General features: G+C 42.8%; 1 protein-coding gene across 2 annotated transcripts in view; it reads left to right on the top strand.

The window, feature by feature from the left end:
• ENTPD1 (ectonucleoside triphosphate diphosphohydrolase 1) overlaps positions 1–23092 on the top strand; it is a 104399-nt gene that overhangs the window by 68690 nt on the left and 12617 nt on the right. For both annotated transcript variants that reach the window (XM_081823741.1, XM_081823742.1), the window contains exons 3-7: positions 7683–7800; positions 8945–9095; positions 11082–11241; positions 12321–12560; positions 13785–14042. In XM_081823741.1, coding sequence (XP_081679867.1) covers positions 7683–7800; positions 8945–9095; positions 11082–11241; positions 12321–12560; positions 13785–14042 — 927 coding nt within the window. The remainder of the gene's footprint in view (positions 1–7682; positions 7801–8944; positions 9096–11081; positions 11242–12320; positions 12561–13784; positions 14043–23092) is intronic.

Below are 23092 nucleotides of genomic sequence, written 5' to 3'. Positions count from 1 at the left end.
TGCCCAGCTACTGAGATGGTAAGGGTACTGAGGATAGGGCCTGGGTTTCATTTGTCTTTGTATGCATTTTATTATTCATTCACTCAACTTACTCAACAAATAGTCCTTGACCATCTACTCTTATTTTAGGTCCTAGGTATATAGCAATGACTAAAACTGGCAAAGTCCTTACCTTCATGGAACTTAAGGTCTAGTGGAAGAGATAATCATTAATCAAATAATCACAAAATAAATATTAAATTACAACCAGCAATCTGACTTGGCTGGTTGCCTCATGGAAGTTTGCTGACTCAGTGACTAGAGTAACATCTTGAACAGGTAAAACTGCCCCCTCCTTGGATGTGAAAAGCATGTGAAGGACCAGCCTGATGACAGAATTTGTCAATGTGGAAGGCAGGACCCTGCCTCCAAATCCCCTGGAGACCAGGTTCCCTATTCTCACCCCCAGGCCCTAATCAGTTTGAACCTCCAGATTGTAGGATCTGAGAATCTACACATTGAACAGGCATTCTGGGACATTCTCATGCCACTGAAGTCTGGGAACCACTATCCTATAGATATGCGATGAACACTTAAAAAAAAAAAAAAGGCCTTAATGAACTGAAGAGTCATTTAGCTATGCCTAAGTGTCCCCTTGGAAACTGCCTTTGTCCTGGTGAACCCAGGTGGGGAGGTAGCTTTCAGATCTGTTCAGTTCATCACTTCCTTAATTTCCTGCTCATTAGTGAACACTGGCATTTAGTGAGTTGTCAGATACTCCTTTCAGCACAAACATTCCACATTCTGGCACACACAGATCCCCACAAGGTTCTCTCGAAGGCACCAGACTGACCCAATACCAAACTACATGGCTTCATTAACAGCTGCCATTTCTGTGGAATGCCTGTTGGCTCAGGGACCAGATGATTTTGATTTCAGTCCCAGATCTGCTACTTTCTGCTATGAGACTTGGGCAAGTAAGTCTCTCTCTCTATCCCTCAGCTTCCTCATATGTCAGATGGAAGTGGTTGCGAGGATTACATGGAATGATACTAGTGACTCCCTTATCAGAGTATACAGCACATTGGAAGCCCTCAGTGGAGACCAGCTGTCCACACTGCTTTGAGGGAGATGAGTTCTAGGGAAGGCTCTTTGCTGCAAATGTGTTAAGGTCCCCAAGCTGGTGCTCCCAGGATTTCCAGCTGCGGCTAAAGGGTAGTGACCTGTCTCCATACATCGGCTTTTTCACAAGGAACTAAAGTGCTATTCTTCGTTAAGCATTTGTGATTGTATCTTTTTATGGAGAATTTGGAAGGACATGCTCCAATTTTCAACCTCAAATACTCCTGGAAAATATCTATATTATTTTTACTTCATTGGATTTTAATGTTGTCTTGTTTAAAAAACAATACCTGGAGAGGTGCCTGGGTGGCACATTTGGTTAAGTGGCTGACTCTTGGTTTTGGCTCAGGTCATGATCTCATGTTTGTGGGATTGAGCCCCACGTCGGGCTGTGCTCTCAGCGCAGAGCCTACTTGACATTCTCTCTCCCTCTCCCTCTGCTCCTCCTGCTTGTGCTGTCTCTCTCTCTGAAATAAATAAATCTTAAAAAAACCCCAAAACCTGGAGCTGGATGGTGGTGATGGTTGCACAAAGTGTGACTGTACTTAATGCCACTGAACTGTACATTGAACTGTACACTTGAAATGGTAAATTTATGTTTGGTGTATTTCACCACAATTAACAAACCAATAGCAATAAAACTGTGGTTTGTATTGAAGGTCTAGTAATTCCAATTAAAGAAAAAAGAAAAGCAGAAAATGATCTCTAACTGTTTATAGGCCCTGCCAGCATTGCTGTAGCTAATGGAGACCTGATTTGTTTATAGAGTACTGGAGTCAAATTCGAAAGGATTTTTTTTTTTTTTAAAGATTTTATTTATTTATTTGACAGAAAGAATGAGAGAGAGAGCACATGAGAGGGGGGAGGGTCAGAGGGAGAAGCAGACTCCCCGCCAAGCAGGGAGCCCGATGCGGGACTCGATCCCGGGACTCCAGGATCATGACCTGAGCCGAAGGCAGTCGCTTAACCAACTGAGCCACCCAGGCGCCCCAGATGTTTATTTTTTTTTAAGATTTTATTTATTTGACAGAGACACAGCGAGAGAGGGAACACAAGCAGGGGGAGTGGGAGAGGGAGAAGCAGGCTTCCTGCGGAGCGGGGAGCCCGATGCGGGGCTCGATCCCGGGACTCCAGGATCATGACCTGAGCCGAAGGCAGACGCTCAACCAACTGAGCCACCCAGGTGCCCGAGTTCGAAAGGATTAGCTTTGTTTATTCAAAAGGACTCACTGAGACAAACTGGTGACGTTGCTAAAAGTACAGTTAAAGCTACAGGTACTTTTAAGAAAGATTCTGAAGAACCAATATGTCTGAAGTGACCGAGAGAAGTTAATTATCTTACTGTTGCCTGTGTTCCCTGGCTTCTGGGGGGGTTTTTTGGGTGGTGGTAGTGGTGATGATGGAATGCAACCCTGATGGTACTACTTTATATTAGACTGTGAGTATTAAGTTCTTTTGGACTGGAAGGAGGTCAGGAATCATACAATTCTAACCCCCTCATTCATTCATTTGTTCAACAATTGTCTGTTGAATTTCTTCTTCGTGCCTAACATGTGGTAGGATATCCTGTGGTGGATGCTGGATATACCATGGTAAGCAAAACAGACCTGCCCTAATAATGTAGCTCACATCCTTATGGGGAAGACAGATATTAATCAAATAGCCACATAGACATGTAGTTATGCATCATGGCAAGTGCTGTCTTTAGAGCAAAAATACAGGTACTCTGAGCCATGGATTAGGAGGTAGAGTCAAATCTGAAAAGGTCAGAGAAGACTGGGATCTCAGGTGGAGGGCATTCTGTGCTAAGGCTCTGGAACAGAAGCTATGTGGCTTATAGGGAACTGAGAGCTGGCCAATGTCAGGGGAGGTGTTTTCTGAATGAGAAGACTCACAGGGTTGAACATCCCACTTCTGCAGAGCCAGGAATAGAAGTAGATCATATGATGCTCAAGTTTTCTATTTCCACATCTCGGGAGATTTACTCAGATGCCCGGACCTATGACATTTGTGCAGGTAGAATTACTTCCATTTTAGATTTTTATTTTATTTTATTTATTTGACAGAGAGAGAGAGACTGCAAGAGAGGGGACACAAGCAGGGGGAGTGGGAGAGGGAGAAGCAGGCTTCCCGTGGAGCAAGGAGCCCGATGCGGGGCTCCATCCCAGGACCCTGGGACCACGACCTGAGCCAAAGGCAGACACGCAACGACTGAGCCACCCAGGCACCCCTTGTTTAGATTTTTAATTGTGTCAAAATATACATAACCTAAAGCTTCCCATTTTAACCATTTTAAAGCGTACAGTTGGGCAGGGCTAAGTGCATTCACCTTGCTGTGCAACCAGTCTCTAGAGCTTTTTCATCTTTTTTTTTTTTTTTTAAGATTTTATTTATTTATTTGACAGAGAGATACACAGCAAGAGCAGGAACACAAGCAGGGGGAGTGGGAGAGGGAGAAGCAGGCTTCCCGCCAAGCAGGGAGCCCGATGCGGGGCTCAATCCCAGGACCCTGGGACCACGACCTGAGCCAAAGGCAGACACGCAACGACTGAGCCACCCAGGCACCCCTAGGATTACTTCCATCTTAAGGAGAGTCTTGGCCCACCTCCCCATGGCCTCCAGTCTCTGTGAGCTCAGGGTCTGTGGCCACCCACATCTCCAGGTCTGCACCAAAGGCCCTACATTGGTGTCTCCATGAACCAAGCAAGGTCATTTTTATTGTTCCTTTTCCTGGAACACTGCTTCTGTTCACTCAACCATAGCTTATGAAGATCAGTTATGATTGCTAAAATCATGTGCATGATCAAAAACTAGCTTAGGATAAAGTTGTATATACACAGTAAGATTGCAGCCATATAAAAATTTATTTAGGAAAGACTGGAAGGAGATAAATTAAAATAACAGTGATGCCTAGTTGGTAGGATCTTAAATGCCTTTTTTTCCCTTTTCCCTTCATTTTATAGATGCTATTTAGTAAATTTTTAGTAGTCTTAAAATAGAAAGTAATATTGAAATAATATTAGGGGAATGTCTTATCTCTTCATCACCACACATCTTTGATTTTTCTTTAATGTGAAGAATGTACTCACAGGGGCTTTTAGAAGTGTTTTAAATATGAGCTACAGAGAAACACTGGATAGGAGTGATAGCATGATGCAAAGCACAGCATTGGTCAAAGCATTTCTGTTGGGTAGAGATGTTTATTTTAAACAGAATTCTGTTGTCATGGAGTCTGGGGAATGCTGGCTCAAACAAAGGCAAGTTTCTCCACTGCCAGACTCTCTGAAGCATTCACTACCTAATGGGTTTGTGAGCCCAGGAGAGAGAGAGAGAGAGAGAGCGAGGGATCAAGAGAGTGAGCGCACTCAGCATCCCCCAAACTCCTGGGAAGGCTTATTTGCCTAGATCCTTGCAGGCTTAGTGTTCTCTGGAACATGATTGGAAAATGCTGGTATGGTGAAAAGGAACAAAAGACGGTGGCTACCCGGGCTCTAGATGGGTCTTTGAAGGCTTTCACCATCTGTACCTTCAGTTAGATCCTTGAACTATACTGGACACAATCTTTCAGCTCTCAAATAAGAAGATTACATGGAATGAACTTATAGCTCTATGATGGGCCAGCTATGAAAATGAGTAAATATGCTGACAGTTTTGTAACAATGAAAGGCAAACTTCCAAAATGCTCAAACAGAATTTTCACACAATCAAGCTTTTATCTGTCCCTCGAGCTGCAAACCATTTCCAAGGAGAAAAAATATTTGGCACATTTGGGCAGGTTAGCATTCCAGCCTGCTGTATACGCAAGGTGGAGTGCCCTCAGTTCCTGGGTTACAGTATACACTGCCTCCCCCTCAAACACTTGCCAAACCAAATGGAGCGAAACTTTCATTTCGCAACCACCTCACTGTGTAAGGCCTTCGAGAAACAGGCTGGTAGAAGCAAGTCTGATTCCTTTGCTCTGAGGGAAGAGTGGCTTTCATGTCAACAAAGACAGACTAGAATGTCTTGATCCCAGATAAAGGCTGCTTGCTGCTGCTGTCTCAGATTTTATCATAGGCCACTGTGGTTGGAACATTTTCTGGCAGGAAGAATTCACTGACCCTGCTAGGGAACAACAGAATTTCTGCTGTGTAACCCCTGAGCCTCTCTCTCCACCCCAGGAGGCTGCCCATGGTTCCAAAGGCCCCAGACCCCAGGCATTCCCCAACGGGCCTGCGATAGTCACTACCTAAGTCAGTTCCTGGTTTCCTCTCACTGCAAGCCTGTTTGCAGAGGAGTCCGTCCAGCTTACTTTCTCGCCAAGTATACAGGCCTTTTCTTGTTAAGGTCATAATGCTCATTACCATAGGGAGTCCTGCTGTGCCTAACTAGGCCGAGGACATGAGGTTACAGAAGGCCAAGGATCTGCCCTCTGCTGCACACTGATACTCTCCTAATCTGGAGAAACAGAATAAAGCTTGACACCTCAGCAGACTCAGCTTTCAGCTATTGCCAGTGGTCCAGGGAGGTCTCTTGAATCCTCATTCTTGTCTTCTTTCCTCCCTGGAAGTTCTTAGGTTCTTACCAGGTGGTAAGACAGTATGGAAGGATATATATAAAACAACTGCTGAGTTAAGTATTATCACGAGGCAGATGGCACTTTGAGGTCCACAGCAGTGAAGTGTGGTGAAGAGTGGTTGGCTCACATTTTAGACGTGCCTCCTTTTTCTCTTCCTTCTGCTTCCCCGTTTACTTTCCTCCATGTTTCTCTCTAGTAGAGGGATGATAAGTTAAAGTACAGGTGCCATCATGCTCTCCTCACAAGCCCACGGCAGACACTTGTTACTCAACCATGGCATTTTTCCTGTTTAAACTTAGGGATGTAACCAAAGATGAACATCAAATGATCAAAAGGGGCATTCGGCAGTCTACTCCTAGGTAAATACCCAAAATAAATGAGAGCTTATATCCACAGAATGACATGTGCAAGGATGTTCCTGGTGACTATATTCCCAATAGTCCCAAACTGGAAGCAACTCAAATGTCCATCAACAGTAGAATGGATAAAAATACAGTGCATATAATAAAATAGGAAATATTCTACAGCAACAAAAAGGGATGAACTATGGCTGCACACAGTCTGGAGGCATCTAAGAGATACGGTAGAGCAAAAGAAGCTAGACATAAAGGAGGCACACTGTGTGAGTCCCTTTTTGCAGCTCAAAGATAGGCACAACTCAGCCGTGGTGATAGAAATCAAGACAATGGTTACCCTCAGGAGGAACTGACTGAGAGGGGCAGTAGAAAATGTTCTGAATCTTGATCTTGATCTTGGTGGTGTGGTGTATATGGGCGTGCACATATGCAAAAATTCACTGGGATGCACTTTGCTGTAGTTATCCCTCATTAAAAGTCTTTAAAAATGATTGTTCTGCCCTTGGTATATGGAGCATAAGGTCTTGGGTCTGACTGATCCAAATCCAGGCTCTGTCACTTATTAGCTGTGTATCTTGAGTAAACTACTTAACCTCTTTGTACTTTAATTTCTCATCTATATAGCAGGGATGAACAGAGCACCTACCCTACAGCACTGTTCTGAGGGTTAAATCAGATAATTCTCATGAAAAGCCTGGTACATTTAATGTTCTCGTGAAATGTGTTGTGGGGACTTGGTTCTTTCCCCTTTCCCCTCTGACCAATGAGTTCTTTCTCATACTGTCTTTCCCCTTCTTTCTTCCCACCTTCTTTTTTCCTTTATTCTTCCTTTCATCCCCCCTCAGTCATAAGAGCCCTGACCATGAAAATACATATCTTTTAAAATTTATTCAATACAATGATTAGTTACATTCATAATGAAAAAGCAAGCATGCTTAGTATTTTCCATGTCTCTCTTCTAGTCCAGGCCACATACCAGACCAATTAAATCCCGTATCTGGCAGAACACAGGCATCTCTAGCTTTGGGGGCTCTCCAGGTGATTCTGACGATTCCAGTGTGCACCCAAGTTTGGTAACTACTGCATTCATGGCTTTCTATTCCCTCCATGTTGTCTCAGCTGCTTCAGCATCTGGTTCTGATTCCCGGCTGCCCATCAGAATCACCTGAGAAGCTTCTAATCAGTAGTGAGGCTCAAGCCCCACTGTGGGTAAGGCCTGGCTATTTCTAATGTGCTGCCAGCACGAAGAGCCACTATTCTAGAGGGATTGGTGTCCTGGTAGTTCTTGTGATCAGGGCGACACCAGGCAACTCCTCCTCTCTCCACATGTTCCTCTTGAATTAAAATACGTCTCCTCGGGGCGCCTGGGTGGCTCAGTTGGTTAAGCGACTGCCTTCGGCTCAGGTCATGACCCTGGAGTCCCTGGATCGGGTCCCGCATCGGGCTCCCTGCTCGGCAGGGGGTCTGCTTCTCCCTCTGACCCTCCCCACTCTCATGTGCTCTCTCTCATTCTCTCTCTCTCAAATAAATAAATAAAATCTTTAAAAAAAAATACGTCTCCTCATGTTTTTGAAGACTCTTGTCTTTGTTTCCTTTCTGTTGCAAGCTGAGTATGGAGAAGCATAATGTAATCCTGATAAGTTCTTGATTTGTTGTTTTACCCTCAGTACGGGATTGTGCTCGACGCAGGCTCTTCTCACACAAGTTTGTACATCTATAAGTGGCCAGCAGAAAAGGAGAATGACACAGGGGTGGTGCATCAGATAACAGAGTGCAAGCTGAGAGGTAAGATGAAGGAAAAGGGGAGGGAGACAGTGGGGCATGAGAGGAACATATGTGAGAACATGTATGGCAGGTGGGGGAACACATGAGAAAAAGGAAGTTCAGTGAAGAACATAGTGGAGCCGCTGCTCCTGTTATTTTATTGTCACTGTAAAATAATATTGAAATCAGTCCTGAATGATGGAGCCCTTGAAGAAGAAACAAATGTAAAAGTCGTCGAGTCATAGTGGCTCCCGTCAACAGGACACATCTGTGGGCCATGCACCAAGTACTGAAAATACATGATTTCATCTTCACAGTCTCCCTGGGAAGTATGTCTTACTATTCCCATTTTTTAAAAATGAGGGCACTGATGTAGAGGGAGGTTATGCCACTCGTTAAGGTTACTTGAGCTAGTAAGTGATGGAACTGGGGTTCAAATTGCTAAGGAGACACGGATTCTATACCTGTTTATTCTAACAAAGGAAGAAACTCCGCTTCAGAAATTTCAGGGGACTGGCCATGATCACATAGCTAGTTAGCAGCAGTTACTGTTTCTTCAGTGTGCCTGGTGCTTATTTTAATTTCTGTTCTAAATTTCTTATTTCTCCTTTTAGGTCTTCTAGGAATTAGTGGTGTTAGTTACAGTTTTGTAGAAGAAACATGAAAAAGCAGATATATAGGGTAACTGTAAGATCCCCATTTAATTTTTTTAATTCAATTTTTTATTTAAATTCTAGTTAAAATGACAACCCTGGAAGATTCCTTCTTTAGGTCTCAACATCTCAGACAGACCCAATAACTGAGATACAATATGAGGAAGATTTTTTTCCCAGTCTGGCCCCCCAGTGGAAGTTGGGTATCTGTCCCAACTAGACAGATGTGAGAGAACCTGTTAGGGAGGTTATGCAATTAAATGTGAAAATTGCGCCATCCAGCGGCAAAATTATTGAACGGTGGACAGACCCAGCCTGAGGTCTGAAAATAGATCCTACCCAGGCCAGGTTCAGAGAGTTACCCTCTAAGTATAGCACCCTAATCTATATCACATCAAGAAATTGTCTTCTTTGATTTTTCTCAGAAAACACCAGTATTTTGCTCTAATATTGTCCAGGTGTGTCCTGTACTTTTAAAAAAGATTGTCATCTGCTTCTACATCTTTCCTTAGGTCCTGGAATCTCAAGATATGCTCAAAAATTAAGCGAAATAGACATTTATCTGACTGCATGCATGATAAGAGCCACTCAAGTGGTTCCAAAGTCCCAGCACCAAGAGACCCCTGTTTACCTGGGAGCTACGGCAGGCATGCGCTTGCTCAGGTACAGCAGCATGTGGACACACACAGCGGCTGGGGGTTAGGTTGGGTAGTGAGAGCCTTTGAAGTTATGGGATAGCACCACGCTTCCCTAACACCCCACAGTCTAAACATCCTAACGGTCCACACTTCAGAAAGAAAATCTCAGTAAGTGGGTAAAACTCCCAAACATTTGGTATGTGTAATGGTGGGAGTTTAAGTATATGAAAAAAAAAAGTCTTCTTGCCCATCTCCCCACAGAGAATTCAAGGGGGAAGGGGCACAAAGAGAAATGTTGAGCCTATGTACTCTGGGATTTGAGGCTACCGATTTAGCCATCCAGTATCTGGGAGGAGAAAGACCAGAGGAGACCCACAGATGTCCCAAGACACAACTAATCACAACTAGCACATCTTCACTGGTCACCACTTAGTACCTGTGTGCATAATTTGTTTCTTTGTTCATTCATTCATTCAGCTTGTATTGACTACCTACTCCGTCCTAGGACATGAAAGTAGGTGACTCAGCTCTCAAGGAGATCAGAGTTTCAATACAGGCCATCAATTCTTTAACAGAGGAGTGCTCAGAGCTGCTATGGGAGCATACTTGGCCATGCCCAGAATGGGGGGAGAGAACATATGAGCTGAATCACAAAGGAGGAGTTGGAGGGTGGAGGAAGGGCATATTAGAGGCAGAGAAGATGTCATGCATTCCATTACCTATGTTTCTTCCACATCTGTTATGTGGCAGACACTGTTCCAAGTGCTGGGGATACAGAGTGAAGAGGACAAAGTCCCTGCCTTCCTGAAGCTTGTGTTCTAATAGATGTGCAAAGGCAGGGTTGAGTGAGAGACCAGGGCATACTCAGAGGACTATAAATAGTTCTGCATGAATAGAACATAGGCTACATGTACTAAAAAAAATAATAATAAAATGATGAAGCAGCTTGTATTTGTTGAGCCTTTACTATGTTGTTAGCACTGTGCTTTAGTCATCATAATTCTATGAAAAGTTATTATTAACTTTTATTAACCAGATAAGGAAGCCGTGGCTTACAAATGTTGAGTAAGTCACCCCAAGGTCAGTCACATGCCTGGTAAAGTGGTAGAGCCAGGATTCTGAGTGGAATTCGGAAGAGGCAGGGTCCAGCTCACAAAGTGCTTTGTGTGCCACGCTGGGAATTTGGTGTTCATCTGAGAGATAATGGGAAGCTCTTATAGGATGGTACACAAATGGTCACACTGGGAGAGAGGTGGATTGGGGGTAGGGGATGGGGAAGAAAACTGGGGATAGGGAAGCCAGGGGTAGGGTGTGAAGCTATTCAGATGAGTGGTGAGAGGGTTCAGCGCTGGTTGGAAGACAGCATCCTCTGACCCGGAGGCTCTCAATGTTGGAAGTAATTGCATCCCATATTCACTAGGACAACCCTGGAAGATTCCTTCTTTAGGTCTCAACATCTCAGACAGACCCAATAACTGAGATACAATATGAGGAAGATTTTTTTCCCAGTCTGGCCCCCCAGTGGAAGTTGGGTATCTGTCCCAGGACACTTGCCACCTGGTATCTGCTACAGCCATAATTAGAAACCTCAAGCAGAGCCTGACTCTGGAACCAGCTGGAAGCCACCAGTGATGGCTAATGTAGCATTCGTCATCTCTAGGTGTAGCATGCATCATCTCTAGGTGTGATGATTAAATAATATCCAGCCACCACCACCACAAAAATGAACATAACTTAGATAATATTTTGGAGCCAGGGAGCAACAACAAAAATGGTATTTTAGGAAGAGCAGCCTATGTAGGGACTGGAAGGATTTGGACTTGGAGAAGAGGGCCAAAAGACTAGTTCTGCCTCACCCAAAAGGAGGGCTCCTCAGACAGCCATGTGTGGGAATCTCCACGTCTCTGTTTATTCCAGGGAGTTATGATTTGCTTGCTAGGAGAACTGCTGGAAGCTGAGTACTTGTAGTTATTCAAACGAAACTGGTAAATGCAGCTCTTCCTTTGTGCAGGATAGAAAATGAACAGTTGGCAGACAAGGTCCTGGCTGCGGTGGCGAGGAGCCTCAGCAATTACCACTTTGATTTCCAGGGTGCCAGAATCATCACCGGCCAAGAGGAGGGTGCCTACGGCTGGATTACTATCAACTATCTGCTGGGCAAATTCACGCAGGTGATTATCTCGAAGCACCCAGGGAGGGAGCTGGCTCCCTGGGGGTCAATGCCATTGCTGTCTCAGGCAGTATTTGGATCTGTAGCCAGAATGAATGTTGGATGAATGGACAAATTAATTTATCCCCACATTTGCAAGAACTTTATTACAAGAACTTTTCTTACTGGAGAAGAAGGAAGTCATATCTTCACCTTAGGGAGACATAGAGGAAATTAAAAATCTATCATGTAGGAAAGAAGGGGGGGAGGAAAGAAAATATATATGTATCTTACTCATTTTTGCAAAAAGAAACACAGGAAGGAGAAACCATACTAAAGAGATTGGTTACCTGGTAGGGGGAAGGAGTAGAAAGGAGCAAAGGAATGAAAGGGGAGGGGGATATCTGACAGGCCTTTTATAAAGTTTCCTTTCTTTTAAGGGGCACCTGGGTGGCTCAGTCAGGTAAGCGTCTGCCTTCAGCTCAGGTCATGGTCCCGGGATCAGGCACTGCATCGGGCTTCCTGCTCAGTGGGGAGTCTGCGTCTCCCTCTGCCCACCACGCTCCCTGTTCATGCCCGCTCTCTCTCTCTCTCAGTCAAATAAATAAATAAAATCTTAGGAAAAAACTAACAACAAAAAAATAAGAATAGCTAATATTTGCCTAGTGCTATGTGTCTTGTGCTGTGCTAAGCACTTTTCATTACTGTCTGATTTCATCTTCAGGACAACTACATGAGGAATTCTCTCATTTTCAAGTCTCAGATTGAGGCCTAGAGAAGGTAGTTATCTGCTCAGGGTCACATGGCTATTGAGCGAATGAGTGGAGATTTGAACTTGAGTCTTTTTAGCCCAGACCCCTTGTTTGTAAACACTGGCTATGCCAATTCTGTGTTGCTGCAGACTGAGCTCTATCTTTGAAGCCCCTCTTTTCCTGCTGATCTGATGTTTCTTGTTGATCTGATGCAGACTCAGGAGCATCCAGTGAGCTTTGTGTCACCTTATGCCCCCCTTCCTTCACCTTAGCAAGTCCCTGAGTCCAAGATATAGTGTGAAGCGGGTGTCCAGAGACAGCTACCACTGGTGACTGTACTCTCTTTCAGAAAGTGAGTTGGCTCAACCTGAAGCCAAATGAAGACAGTGATCTTGAAACCTACGGGGCTTTAGACCTTGGGGGAGCCTCTACACAAATCACTTTTGTGCCCCCAAACAAGAAGATCGAGTCTCCAAGCAACACTCTGCACTTCCGCCTTTATGGCAGGGACTACAGCGTGTACACGCACAGCTTCTTGTGCTATGGGAAGGATCAAGCCCTCAGGCAGAAACTGGCCAAGGACATTCAGGCAAGTATAACTGAATCCAGACCCATCCTCCCCATATCTGGGCCACCAACCCCCACATCCTGTTGTTGTCTCTTTCTACTTCAGTAATTGGTCTGAACTTGGTTACTGTACTTTCCAAACCTTTACAAGCAGGATATCTAACTACATCTGGTCAACCCCTGTGAATTGTCCCATCCAGACATCACCTCCTGTGTTTGTGTACTGCACTGTCTCCAAGGACACGACTCAAATCCTTTCTTGCAAATAATTTCTCACCCCTATGGGCTTGACAGTGAAAATTACATGCTCGAGTATTGTTGGGATGGGTGTGTAATTTATAAGCTCTTTAGCACTTTTTAGTCTCCATTTCCTACAACTGCAGAAAACAGGGTTGTTAGAAGCAACCTGGAGGGGAGGAGAAAACACTCAGGGAAAATGCAGAGTTTATCCATCAACACTTCATGTCTTGTCCCCAGATGCTTTTTGTCTTCTGAAGATAAGAAAAGTTAAACACACTCAAAATCATGTGAGCACCAGGCACACCCTGACAAACACACACAGAGGAAGGCTGTCACATCCAGCTGTTCCCTGTCTCCACTGAAAGGACAACCAGTTCTCTGCTCTCCTCCGAAGTTCCTGCTCTGGTTCTCAGAAGCACTGTCAGTAGGTGACCCCCACTGGAGTAGGCGATGCTGAGAGATGCCTACTGAGCCCCAAGGCTCCATGAAGCCTTTTATCCACAGCAGCCCCCTTTCTTCTCTTGAACATATTAGGTTGTGGGTTAAAAATCATTTTGATACTCCTGGGTTAAGGCACTTTCAAGGCATGTTGCTTCTGATTTTTTGCTTGGAGGTGGGGTTGGGGTATGGGCAGTCTCCTCCTGGAGAACTACCCCCGGCTCAGACTTGTGAGAGCCTTGAGAGTGTTCCTTGTGAATCTGCTTCTGACCTATGTATTTCATTTCATTTCATAGTACTAAGCACTAGTGGACATTCCAAACTAATGGCATTTCTGTCAGCTTAAGCTCTGTTAGCTTTCTATGAATAGCGAAAGTTGATTCACATCTGATACCATTTCTGGTGGCTATTATACAAATCTGACTGTTCCCAAGGGTGAAAAAGGCATGGCAGGGGCATATTGATGCCAAAGCTATTATAAAATTCCTACACATTAAGGAAGTCAGAGTGGTGCTTTTTGTATCCAACACATTTGCACATGATGTCTTCAAGTGATTTTTCCATTCAGGGTACAAACGGAATCCTCAGGGACCCATGCTTTCACCCTGGATACGAGACAGTAATGAATGTAAGTGATCTCTACAGTAGCCCCTGCACCAAGAGATTTGAGATGACTCTTCCATTCGATCAGTTTCAAATCCAGGGCACTGGAAACTATCAACAATGCCGGCAAAGCATTCTTCAACTCTTCAACACCAGTTACTGCCCTTACTCTCACTGTTCCTTCAATGGGATTTTCTTGCCACCAGTTCATGGGGATTTTGGGGTAAGTTTGTAAAATAATAAGGTATATTGGGGGTTAGGATGATTTGGGTTGCAAGTTGTAGAGCAGATGCCTACGAAGGGTTTAAATAATAGGATTTATTTTTCTCTCATATGATAGTAAGCCTTGAGGTAGATAATTCAGGGTTAGTTCTTTGATTTAACAATGTCAGGACTTGGGATCAGCTTTTCCATTATCTTCTTGGCCTTTTTTTGTGGTGCTAAGATGGCAGCTACTGTTTCACATGCAAAAAAAGAAAGAAGTTTCTCTTGCATACGTTTCTGTCCAATTTTTCAGTAGTGCCAACAAAAAGATGCCATTGGCCGGAATTTGGTGAAATACACACTTCTAAACCAACCTGTGATAAAGGGGAATGGATTACTATGTTTGGTTTAGACTAATAACTATTCATCCCTGGAACTGGGGAGTCTTTCCTACACATATTGCTTTCCTCTACGTGGGTGAGATCAGGAATCTGTAAGCCAGAAGAAGGAGCTGGCTGTTGGGTAGGCGCACCCATTGGGATCTGCCATAGTTGGCTTCTTAATGTCAGAAGAAGGAGAGGCAGCAGTTAGATGTCTCTGCTAAAGGCTTTCCTCTATAAACTGAAGTTAGAAATTCAAGAAATCCCAAGGAAATATTGAAGATAGCATCATTTGCATTACATTTTGAACAGCTGGGGGACTCTTTGAATCCCAGTGCCAGTTTCTTCTTAATTACTCCAGAATAAGATAAAATATTTGAGCAGAGGTAGAAGAGGTGCCCCTTGATCTACTCATAATTCAAATTTCATATTTTGGTCCTGGAGATGAAGCATTATTGTAATCATAGTTTAGTAGTATATTGCAAAATTAGCTACCATCAGTCAAGAGGCAGTTATTGACTAAATAATGTATATACATTATCTCATTAATTACTTAAGATATCATGCATAGAAACAAGGGCTTTTGTCTGCCTTCACACTCTTTCTCCCTTTTTCAGAAAACAGATCAGCATGTGAGAAGGGAGGTTCGACTCTCCAATGGGACCCCAGCAGGAGAGTTTCTCCCAAGTCTCCTGGCTCAGCCCAGTGTCACAGAAATAGCTCCCTGGATAGAGCACAGGGCCTGTAGTAATTGCACCTGGTTTAAAATCTGGCTTTGTCACTTGTAAACAATACAAGCTCTTCATTCCTATCATCTCTGGGAAAACAACAATGGGTGGTACCGTGGATCCAGGCTAACCTTTACCGTGGCCCAGACCACAGTTACTCCTCCCCTCAAGGTTCCTGAGGGAAATAACATGCCAGGACAATGCCTGGCAGAGTAATACTTGGTTATTTAGCTCCAAACCTAAATTCAGAACAAACTAGAAATTCACCTGGTTGCCCTATAGCTGAGCTGGCACTTAAGGCCCATATTGGACTTTTTTGGGCCAACGCCCTTGCCCTGGATCTAACTGCTGAAAGATAAAAGAGGGGGCCACAAAAGGGAGGAAGGTGTCTAGGGGTGCTGGGGACAGCCAAGAGCCCTTTTCATTCCAGTCCTTGATAGGAAGTACCTCTGAAGGAAAAGAAATATACTGTTGTGTATTGACTTTTTAACTTTTCTGAAAGCTTCACCTCCTGGGAAACATAGCCCAATTCTTGTCTTCAAGCTTGAGCAAATCCTTTCTACTTGAGGGTGGCAGTGGTGGAATTTCTTACCTTTGAAAGTGATTCCTCCAACCTAGGTAGGGAGAAGTGGAGAGTTGGAAGGGGTGAAGGAGACTTGCGCTCCCCTTGGATGCCTTTTTGTTTGGTCTCCTAGCCCCTCACTGAAATTGTTCTCTTCACAGCCTTCTGAACCTCAGCTTGGCAATCTCCTTACATTAGCTCATCGCTTTCCTCTGAATAGGATCTTTCCCCTCTGAATACAGCCCTCAGGGTTCACACTGTACCTGTACCTACTCCTGCTTTGGCAGTTTCTGTTACAGAATGTTTTCCCCCTCTGTAATTTCTCCCTAAAGCCTAAAGATTTTTTTTGGGGGGGGGGTCTATTTCCTCATTTATAAAATGAGGACAGAAATGCCTATCTCCTTGCAAATTTTGAGTAATAATCCAGACAATGGTGGTGGACAGGTGTTTACCAACCAGCTCTCTGGGGATGTAGGGGCTGGTTTGTGACATTTGCCAATTTACGTGGTATAAGTACTCCTACCATGGTCTAGTTTAATCAACATAACATCAGCTGGCTCACAAAACTCTTGAAATTTTAACAGTTAGCTCTTGTGAGTGGGTAAGAGCCACCTCCAGCATATCACTGTCAGTAGCAGAAAGCTAACATACCCTAGCACCAGGTGGGCCCTTAGTAAGGTTAGTTCTTTCTCCTAACAGTCCTTTTTCTAGGCTGTTATACCTGCAGAAGTTCCCACTGCCCAGTCCTGCATCTGGAAGCATAACTATTTGCAACACAAAAATCCAGTTGCATTCCAATTATTTCCAGGACCAGTTAGCCTGGGTATTCTCAAGCCACAGAGAATTTGCAGGGAAGGAAGGTTTGCCATAATTGCATTCAGCACTGGTGATTTAATTCTTACTCTGTAAATAGTATTAAAAACTGTCAATTTTTTTCTCAGTTTGGCTACATTGGTTGCTAGACAGAATCCAATTTGTAGGCAAATTAGAAACACCCAAAAGGAAGAGGGAACATCTGCAGGGAATTATTTATGAGGTAATTTAGGAAATTTTTAAAAGTTCACATCGTATCACTTATACAAACAAGAAAGAATATAAAACAAATTCAAGAAGGAACTGGAATTAAAGAACATTAAAAACTTATTTGTTTCCATATGTATGCATATACTTGTGTGTATGTGTGTGTGTATTTAGCTCTGAGCTTCCTAGTAGCCGAGGGGAGAAAATCAGATATAGTTTTTATTATGCATAGCATGCCAGGTCCCAGGGCAAAGCAGAGCTATTCAAAAATTGTTTCTCAAGGATATTTTATAAAGGAGATTTTATTAGACAATGTCTTTGACCATATTTCTTAAAATCACAATTTCTTATAGCCACTGTCACCTAGAGGCATGATATTAAAAAGCCGACTCAGTCACAGCAATTCTGTGATGGACTGAGGCAGTATAGGTCTTTGATAGACATTCAACTTGATAGAAAGAAAGAATTCAGAGTGGCTGAAAAAGGGGGAGACAAATATCTTTCATCTTCCATAAATATTAATTATCTAAGCTGGAAATTGGAAGATGAGGAGCTGAACTTTTGAGGCTCTATGTTCTCTAAAGATGGCCTAGAGTGTTACTATTCTCAGTTGCTGCTTAAATATGGGCCCACAGGTTATAGATACCAATCAAGTAAAGGTTTATATGGTAAGGTTAATCCCTAATATGGAAATTAAGAAGCTGATCACAAATTTTGACCTCAGTAGTTATAGGGCGCCTCCCCAGTACTGAAAGGCAAGGTCAGGGATTCTTAGAGCTGAGTCAGCATTTCCCTCGAGAATCACCACTGGGTCCATTCTGGCAACAGAATATCTGATGTATTGAGTCTCCCAAGTCACACCCCAAGAACAGAATCAGGATGATTTTTTTTTTCTTCAAGACTTTCAAAGAGTCATCTACCACAGCCATAGGAAGAAACTTGGTGATGTGTCCTTGAACCATCTGATTTTGATCAGTGTATCCTTATGAGGTATTAAAAGAAGAAGGTGGGTTTTGTCATTCAGTATCATTCTTGGGATTAAAAATAGAAGCATTCTGAATAGGGTTAAGGTTTCTTTTTCATCACATAATATAAATAAATCAAGGAAAAAATACTCATCCTAAACCTCATCATCCCATCCCATTAACACTTAATTTTTCTGGGTTCAGTTCTACTGCACGTTAGTGTAAACAATATTCCACCCTAGAAAAGACCTTTCCAAGGGATTTAAGAGGCCACATTAGATATTAAACTCAAATGAGTGTGTTTCTGAAGAGCATATACAGACAGGAAGACTATCAGGCCTCGACACATGGAAGACTTTCAGAAAGATTGACAGGTAGATAAAATGAAAAAATAAATATGAATAGGAGTATGAATGGACTGGTTCTGGAGCAGGGGAAGAGAAATAGATGACCTTATTCTGGAGCACAACTGTCCAAGAAAGAAAGATGAATAGACACATTCCCAGCTCAGACAACAAGCAGGATTTGCCCTTGATTCTAATTCTAAGACTTGATCTCTATTGCGGCTACAGAGAAATAGTCATTTCTATATGGAATATAAAAGTAACATTATTATCTGAGAAATTTTTAAAAATCTATAAAGGAGAGAGTTTTAAAACATTACTTCAAATTTGATTCAGGTGTTTGTAATAGTTAGGAGGGCATATTTGTATTTTTTTTAAAGATTTTATTTATTTGAGAGAGAGAGAGTGAGAGAGAGCACGAGCAGGGTGAAGGGCAGAGGGAGAAGCAGACTCGCCACGAAGCAGGGAGCCCAACACGGGGCTCGATCCCAGGACCCCAGGATCGTGACCTGAGCCGAAGGCAGACACCCAATCGACTGAGCCACCCAGGCGCCCTGGCATATTTGTATTTATTTTGTTTTCTATTCCTTATATAATGGTATTATTCTCCAGTTACATATTGCTTATTTGATTCTCTTTTGAGAGAGGACCTAAACCTTAATCTGCACAATCAAGGCAACACCTGGGAGTAAAATATCCAGGTTGTCTGGACAGCCATCCGTGGGTGTGTGGTGTATGTGTGGTGTGTGTGTGGTGTGTGTGTGTGGTGTGTGTGTGTGTGGTGTGTGTGTGTGTGTGTGGTGTGTGTGTGTGTGTGGTGTGTGTGGTATGTGTGTGTGTGGTGTGTGTGTGTGGTGTGTGTGTGTGTGTGGTGTGTGTGGTAAAATATGCATAATAGAAAATTGGCCATTTTCACTACTTTTAAGAGTATAGTTTTGTGGCATTACATACATTTAACACTGTTGTACATCCATCACCACCATCTACCTCCAAGACTTTTTTGTCTTCCCAAACAGAAACTCCGTCATTAAACAAAACGCTAATTCCCAACTCCTCTTCCCCCCAGTCCCTGACAATCACCATTCTACTTTCAGTCGCTATGAATTTGACTATTCCAGGTATCTCATATAAGTGGAATCATATATTTGTCTTTTTGTGATTGGTTTATTTCACTTAGCATAATGTCTTCAATAGACCAGTCATTCTTAGCTCTTCAAGGGATAACAAGACTCTGGAGAATGTGTTGAAAGCTAAGGATCGTCTAAACAGAAAAATAGACATTTAAAGGCGTGCTGAAATTTTTGCATACAATTTAAAAGACATCATGATTCCTTGAGGTGGACCTGTGAGCCCCATGTTAAGAGCCCTTAATCTAGAACAAAAGGTACACATAAAGTAGAGATTAAAGTAGAACCATGAGCCCAAGTAGGGCAATGGCTGGGATTAAACACCACACAAATGTTAGAGGTCTCTTTATGAGTATGGAAAGCAAATGTAGACACATGTGCCAGAGACAGATGACCCTGAAATTGATGCCACATCTGCCTCTAAGATGCATCCTGCCAGGGCAGAGCAAACCTAGTATCTAGTAATAAAAGCAGGCAGGCCATGCTAGAGAAGCGAGTTAGCATGAGTAATGAAGTTAGATGGGGGAGGGGAGGGGAACATGTCAAGTGGTCAGTTTGGGGCAGAACTTGGGGCTGGACTGTAATACTTGTCCCTTCTGTGACTATGAGGACTTCATTTAGTCTTTACTCCAAAGTGCTAGAAATACGTTTTTGATTGGATCTTTGGTAAATGACTTGACAAACCCCCTTTCTTCCTTTACAGACAAATTTGGCTTTGGGTTACTTTTCTGGATTTGTTTCCCTGGAAACGTGATAAAGATAGGAGTGTCAGTTGTATTACTAGGCAACAGTTCTTATGAAAAAAAAAATGACCCCTGAAATTAATTGTATCTGGATTAGAAGAAATTAATGAACTATGCCTATTCTGTGGACTTCTCTAATCTGAATAAAGGCTCTATATATGTAGAGTATGTAATGAAAGGTTTTATTTTTATAGAACTTATTTATCTGTCCATCATACCATCTGTTACTTGTTTGAGTTGCACTGTCTTCCACTAGCGGGTGGGGATTCTCCTGTTTCCATCACTTCTTGGAACATAGTTGTTACTCAGCCAATAGTTTTTGAACGAATGAATGCATGCATGATATGCAGCCAAAAGTCAAGGAAGCGGTGGAATGAAAAAAAAATGGCTATTGATTTTGCCAATTAGGAGGTTACTGGTGATTTTAATGAGCATAGTTTTAGAAGCCATGTGAAAGTAAACAACTCCCTGGGAGATGTTCTAAAGTTGGGGGAGCAGGGAGGAGAGTGGGCAACTGATACTACAAAAACAAGAAAAATTTTGAGAGAGGATAGATGCTGCACTGAAACCAGCTCAGTTAAATTGAACAGGAATGCATGTATTGCATTCTGTGTAGGTTAAAAGTTGCACAAAATTTGGCTGGCAAGAATGGGTATTGTCTTTATAGGTTGATATATCTGTCTCCCCAACTATGTCCTGAGGCCCTGGAAGGCAGGGATGGTGTACATATCATCTTTTCATTTTTAGGCCTGCTAGATATATTACTGCTAGGGTGCCTGGAATATTGTATATTCTCAGTAAAAGAACTTCAGTAATTGGAATATTCTAGTGAGATGTCCAGCGTGCACAGAAGCCTGGAGGTGGGAAAACATGAAGTGTGTTCAGAGACCCGAAAGTAGTTCAATGGGTTTTTCCATATGGGCAGTCCAGAGACTTGCCTCTGGTATTTTAGAAGCTTTCTCCCCTAAGCTTAAAGATCACGCTTGTGATCTATAAACTCAGAGATTCCTATAGTACAGGAAAATGGTGGTGATTTTAGGAAGAGTAAAGATGAAGATATGATTCAGGGGTTTGGAAAGAAATGATTCCAGGTTTTGGAAGAAATGAATAACGCTGTTTGAGGGGCATATAATGGACCATTTGGGGGACTTACAGAAAATAGAACATATTTTAAGCTTTAGGGAGAAATTACCTCCTACAGTTATAAAGTGATCCAACCTTTTTGAAAGAAGAGTCAGATGCTTAACCAACTGAGCCACCCAGGTGCCCCACTGGGGAAAACTTTCAAGAGTCCATGGCATGCAGGGCTATGGGGGTAGGCGGTAGCATAGACCAGGAGTTCCTGCTGACAAGCTATGTATCCCACTGAAGGCTCGATATTTTGCTATATCTGCCTACACAAATTTTCTGTTTGTTAATTTTTTTTTTAAAGATTTTATTTACTTATTTGAGAGGGATCACAGAGGGAAAGGGAGAAGCAGGCTTCCCGCTGAGCAGGGAGCCCGATGTGGGACTCGATCCTAGGACCCTGGGATCATGACCTGAGCCAAAGGCAGATGCCCAACGACTGAGCCACCCAGGCATCCCTGTTTGTTAATGTTTTTAAAAATAATTTTTATTTCTTTAAAAAGCACATGTCACACCTTAGCAAAAGCAGGAGAATTTCTAGGTGCTTAACTCATTAAGCCCTTTGCTGGTAGAATGAGCTCTAGGAGTAATATCAGGAAGTCTTTTGAAATGTAACAATTTAAGGAAATGTTTATTATAAAAATTAAGACATGCTCATTATAAAAAAATCAAACTGTACAAAAAGTTTAAAGACCCAACCATATGTTCCACAAGAAACTCACTTTAGATTTAAGGAACTCACATAGGCCAAAAGTGAAGTGATGGAAAAGATATTCCATGCAAGCGCCAACCAAAAGAAAACAAGGGTGGTCATATTTATATGAGACAAAATATACTTTAAGTCATAAATTGTCACAAGAGGCCAAGAAGGACATTATATAACAATAAAGAGTTAATTTACCAGGAAGATATATTAATCAAAAGTATATATGTACCCCAAATCAGAGCCCCTGAATCTCTGAAGCAAACATTGACAGGACCGATGGAGGAAGAGACGGCAGTGCCAGAATGGTAGGAGACTTTGGTGCCTCCCTGTCAGTACTGGATAGAACAATCACAGATTCGAACCACACTGTAGACCAAATAGATCTAACAGACAAATATAGAACGTTCCACCCAAGAGCAGCAGAATATATACTTTTCTCAAGTGCACATGGAATATTCTCTAAGACAGGTTACATCTTAGGTCATAAAACAAGTCTCAACAAATTTAAGATGACAAATTATACCAGGTATCTTTTCTTTTTTTTTTTTTTTTTAAAGATTTTATTTATTTTTTTGACAGAGAGACACAGCTAGAGAGGGAACACAAGCAGGGGGAGTGGGAGAGGGAGAAGCAGGCTTCCCGCGGAGCAGGGAGCCCGATGCAGGACTTGATCCCAGGACCCTGGGATCATGACCTGAGCTGAAGGCAGACGCTTAACGACTGAGCCAGCCAGGCGCCCCATCAGGTATCTTTTCTAACCACAGTAGAATGAAACTAGAAATCAATAGCGGAAGGAGACTGGAAAATTCACAAGTATGTGGAAATGAAAGAACACACTTTGGAACAACCAAAATAAACAAAAGACTGGCCAGCTGAATTCAACAGTCCATTAAAAGGATAATATACCATGACTAAGTGGAATTTATCCCTGGGATGCAATGATGGCTCCACATACAAAATCAATTTGTGTGATACACCATATTAACAGGAAGGACGAAAACCACACATCTCAATAGATGCAGAAAAAGCATTTGATAAAATTGAACACTCATTTATGATAATAAGTTTCAACAAAGTGGAAACAGAAAGAAGTTGCATCAACACAATAAAAGCCATATGTAAAAACCACGCAGCTACCATCCTCCTCAGTGGTGAGAACTGTAAGCTCTTCCTCTGAGATCAAGACCCAGGCAGGGACGCCCACTCTCACCACTTCTATTCAGCATAGTACTGGAAGGACTCACCAGAGCAATTAGGCAAGGAGAAATAAAAGGCATCCACATCAGAAAGAAAGAGGTATAACTGTCTCTGTTTACAGATGGCAAGACTTGTACATAACGAAAACCCTGAAGTCTACACACACAGC

This window comes from Leptonychotes weddellii, chromosome 6, assembly GCF_054177405.1.
Source record: "Leptonychotes weddellii isolate Sample4059 chromosome 6, ASM5417740v2, whole genome shotgun sequence".
Lineage (NCBI taxonomy): Eukaryota > Metazoa > Chordata > Mammalia > Carnivora > Phocidae > Leptonychotes > Leptonychotes weddellii.
Note: the sequence above shows the minus strand (reverse complement) of the source record. Positions and strands in the feature narration are given on the sequence as shown.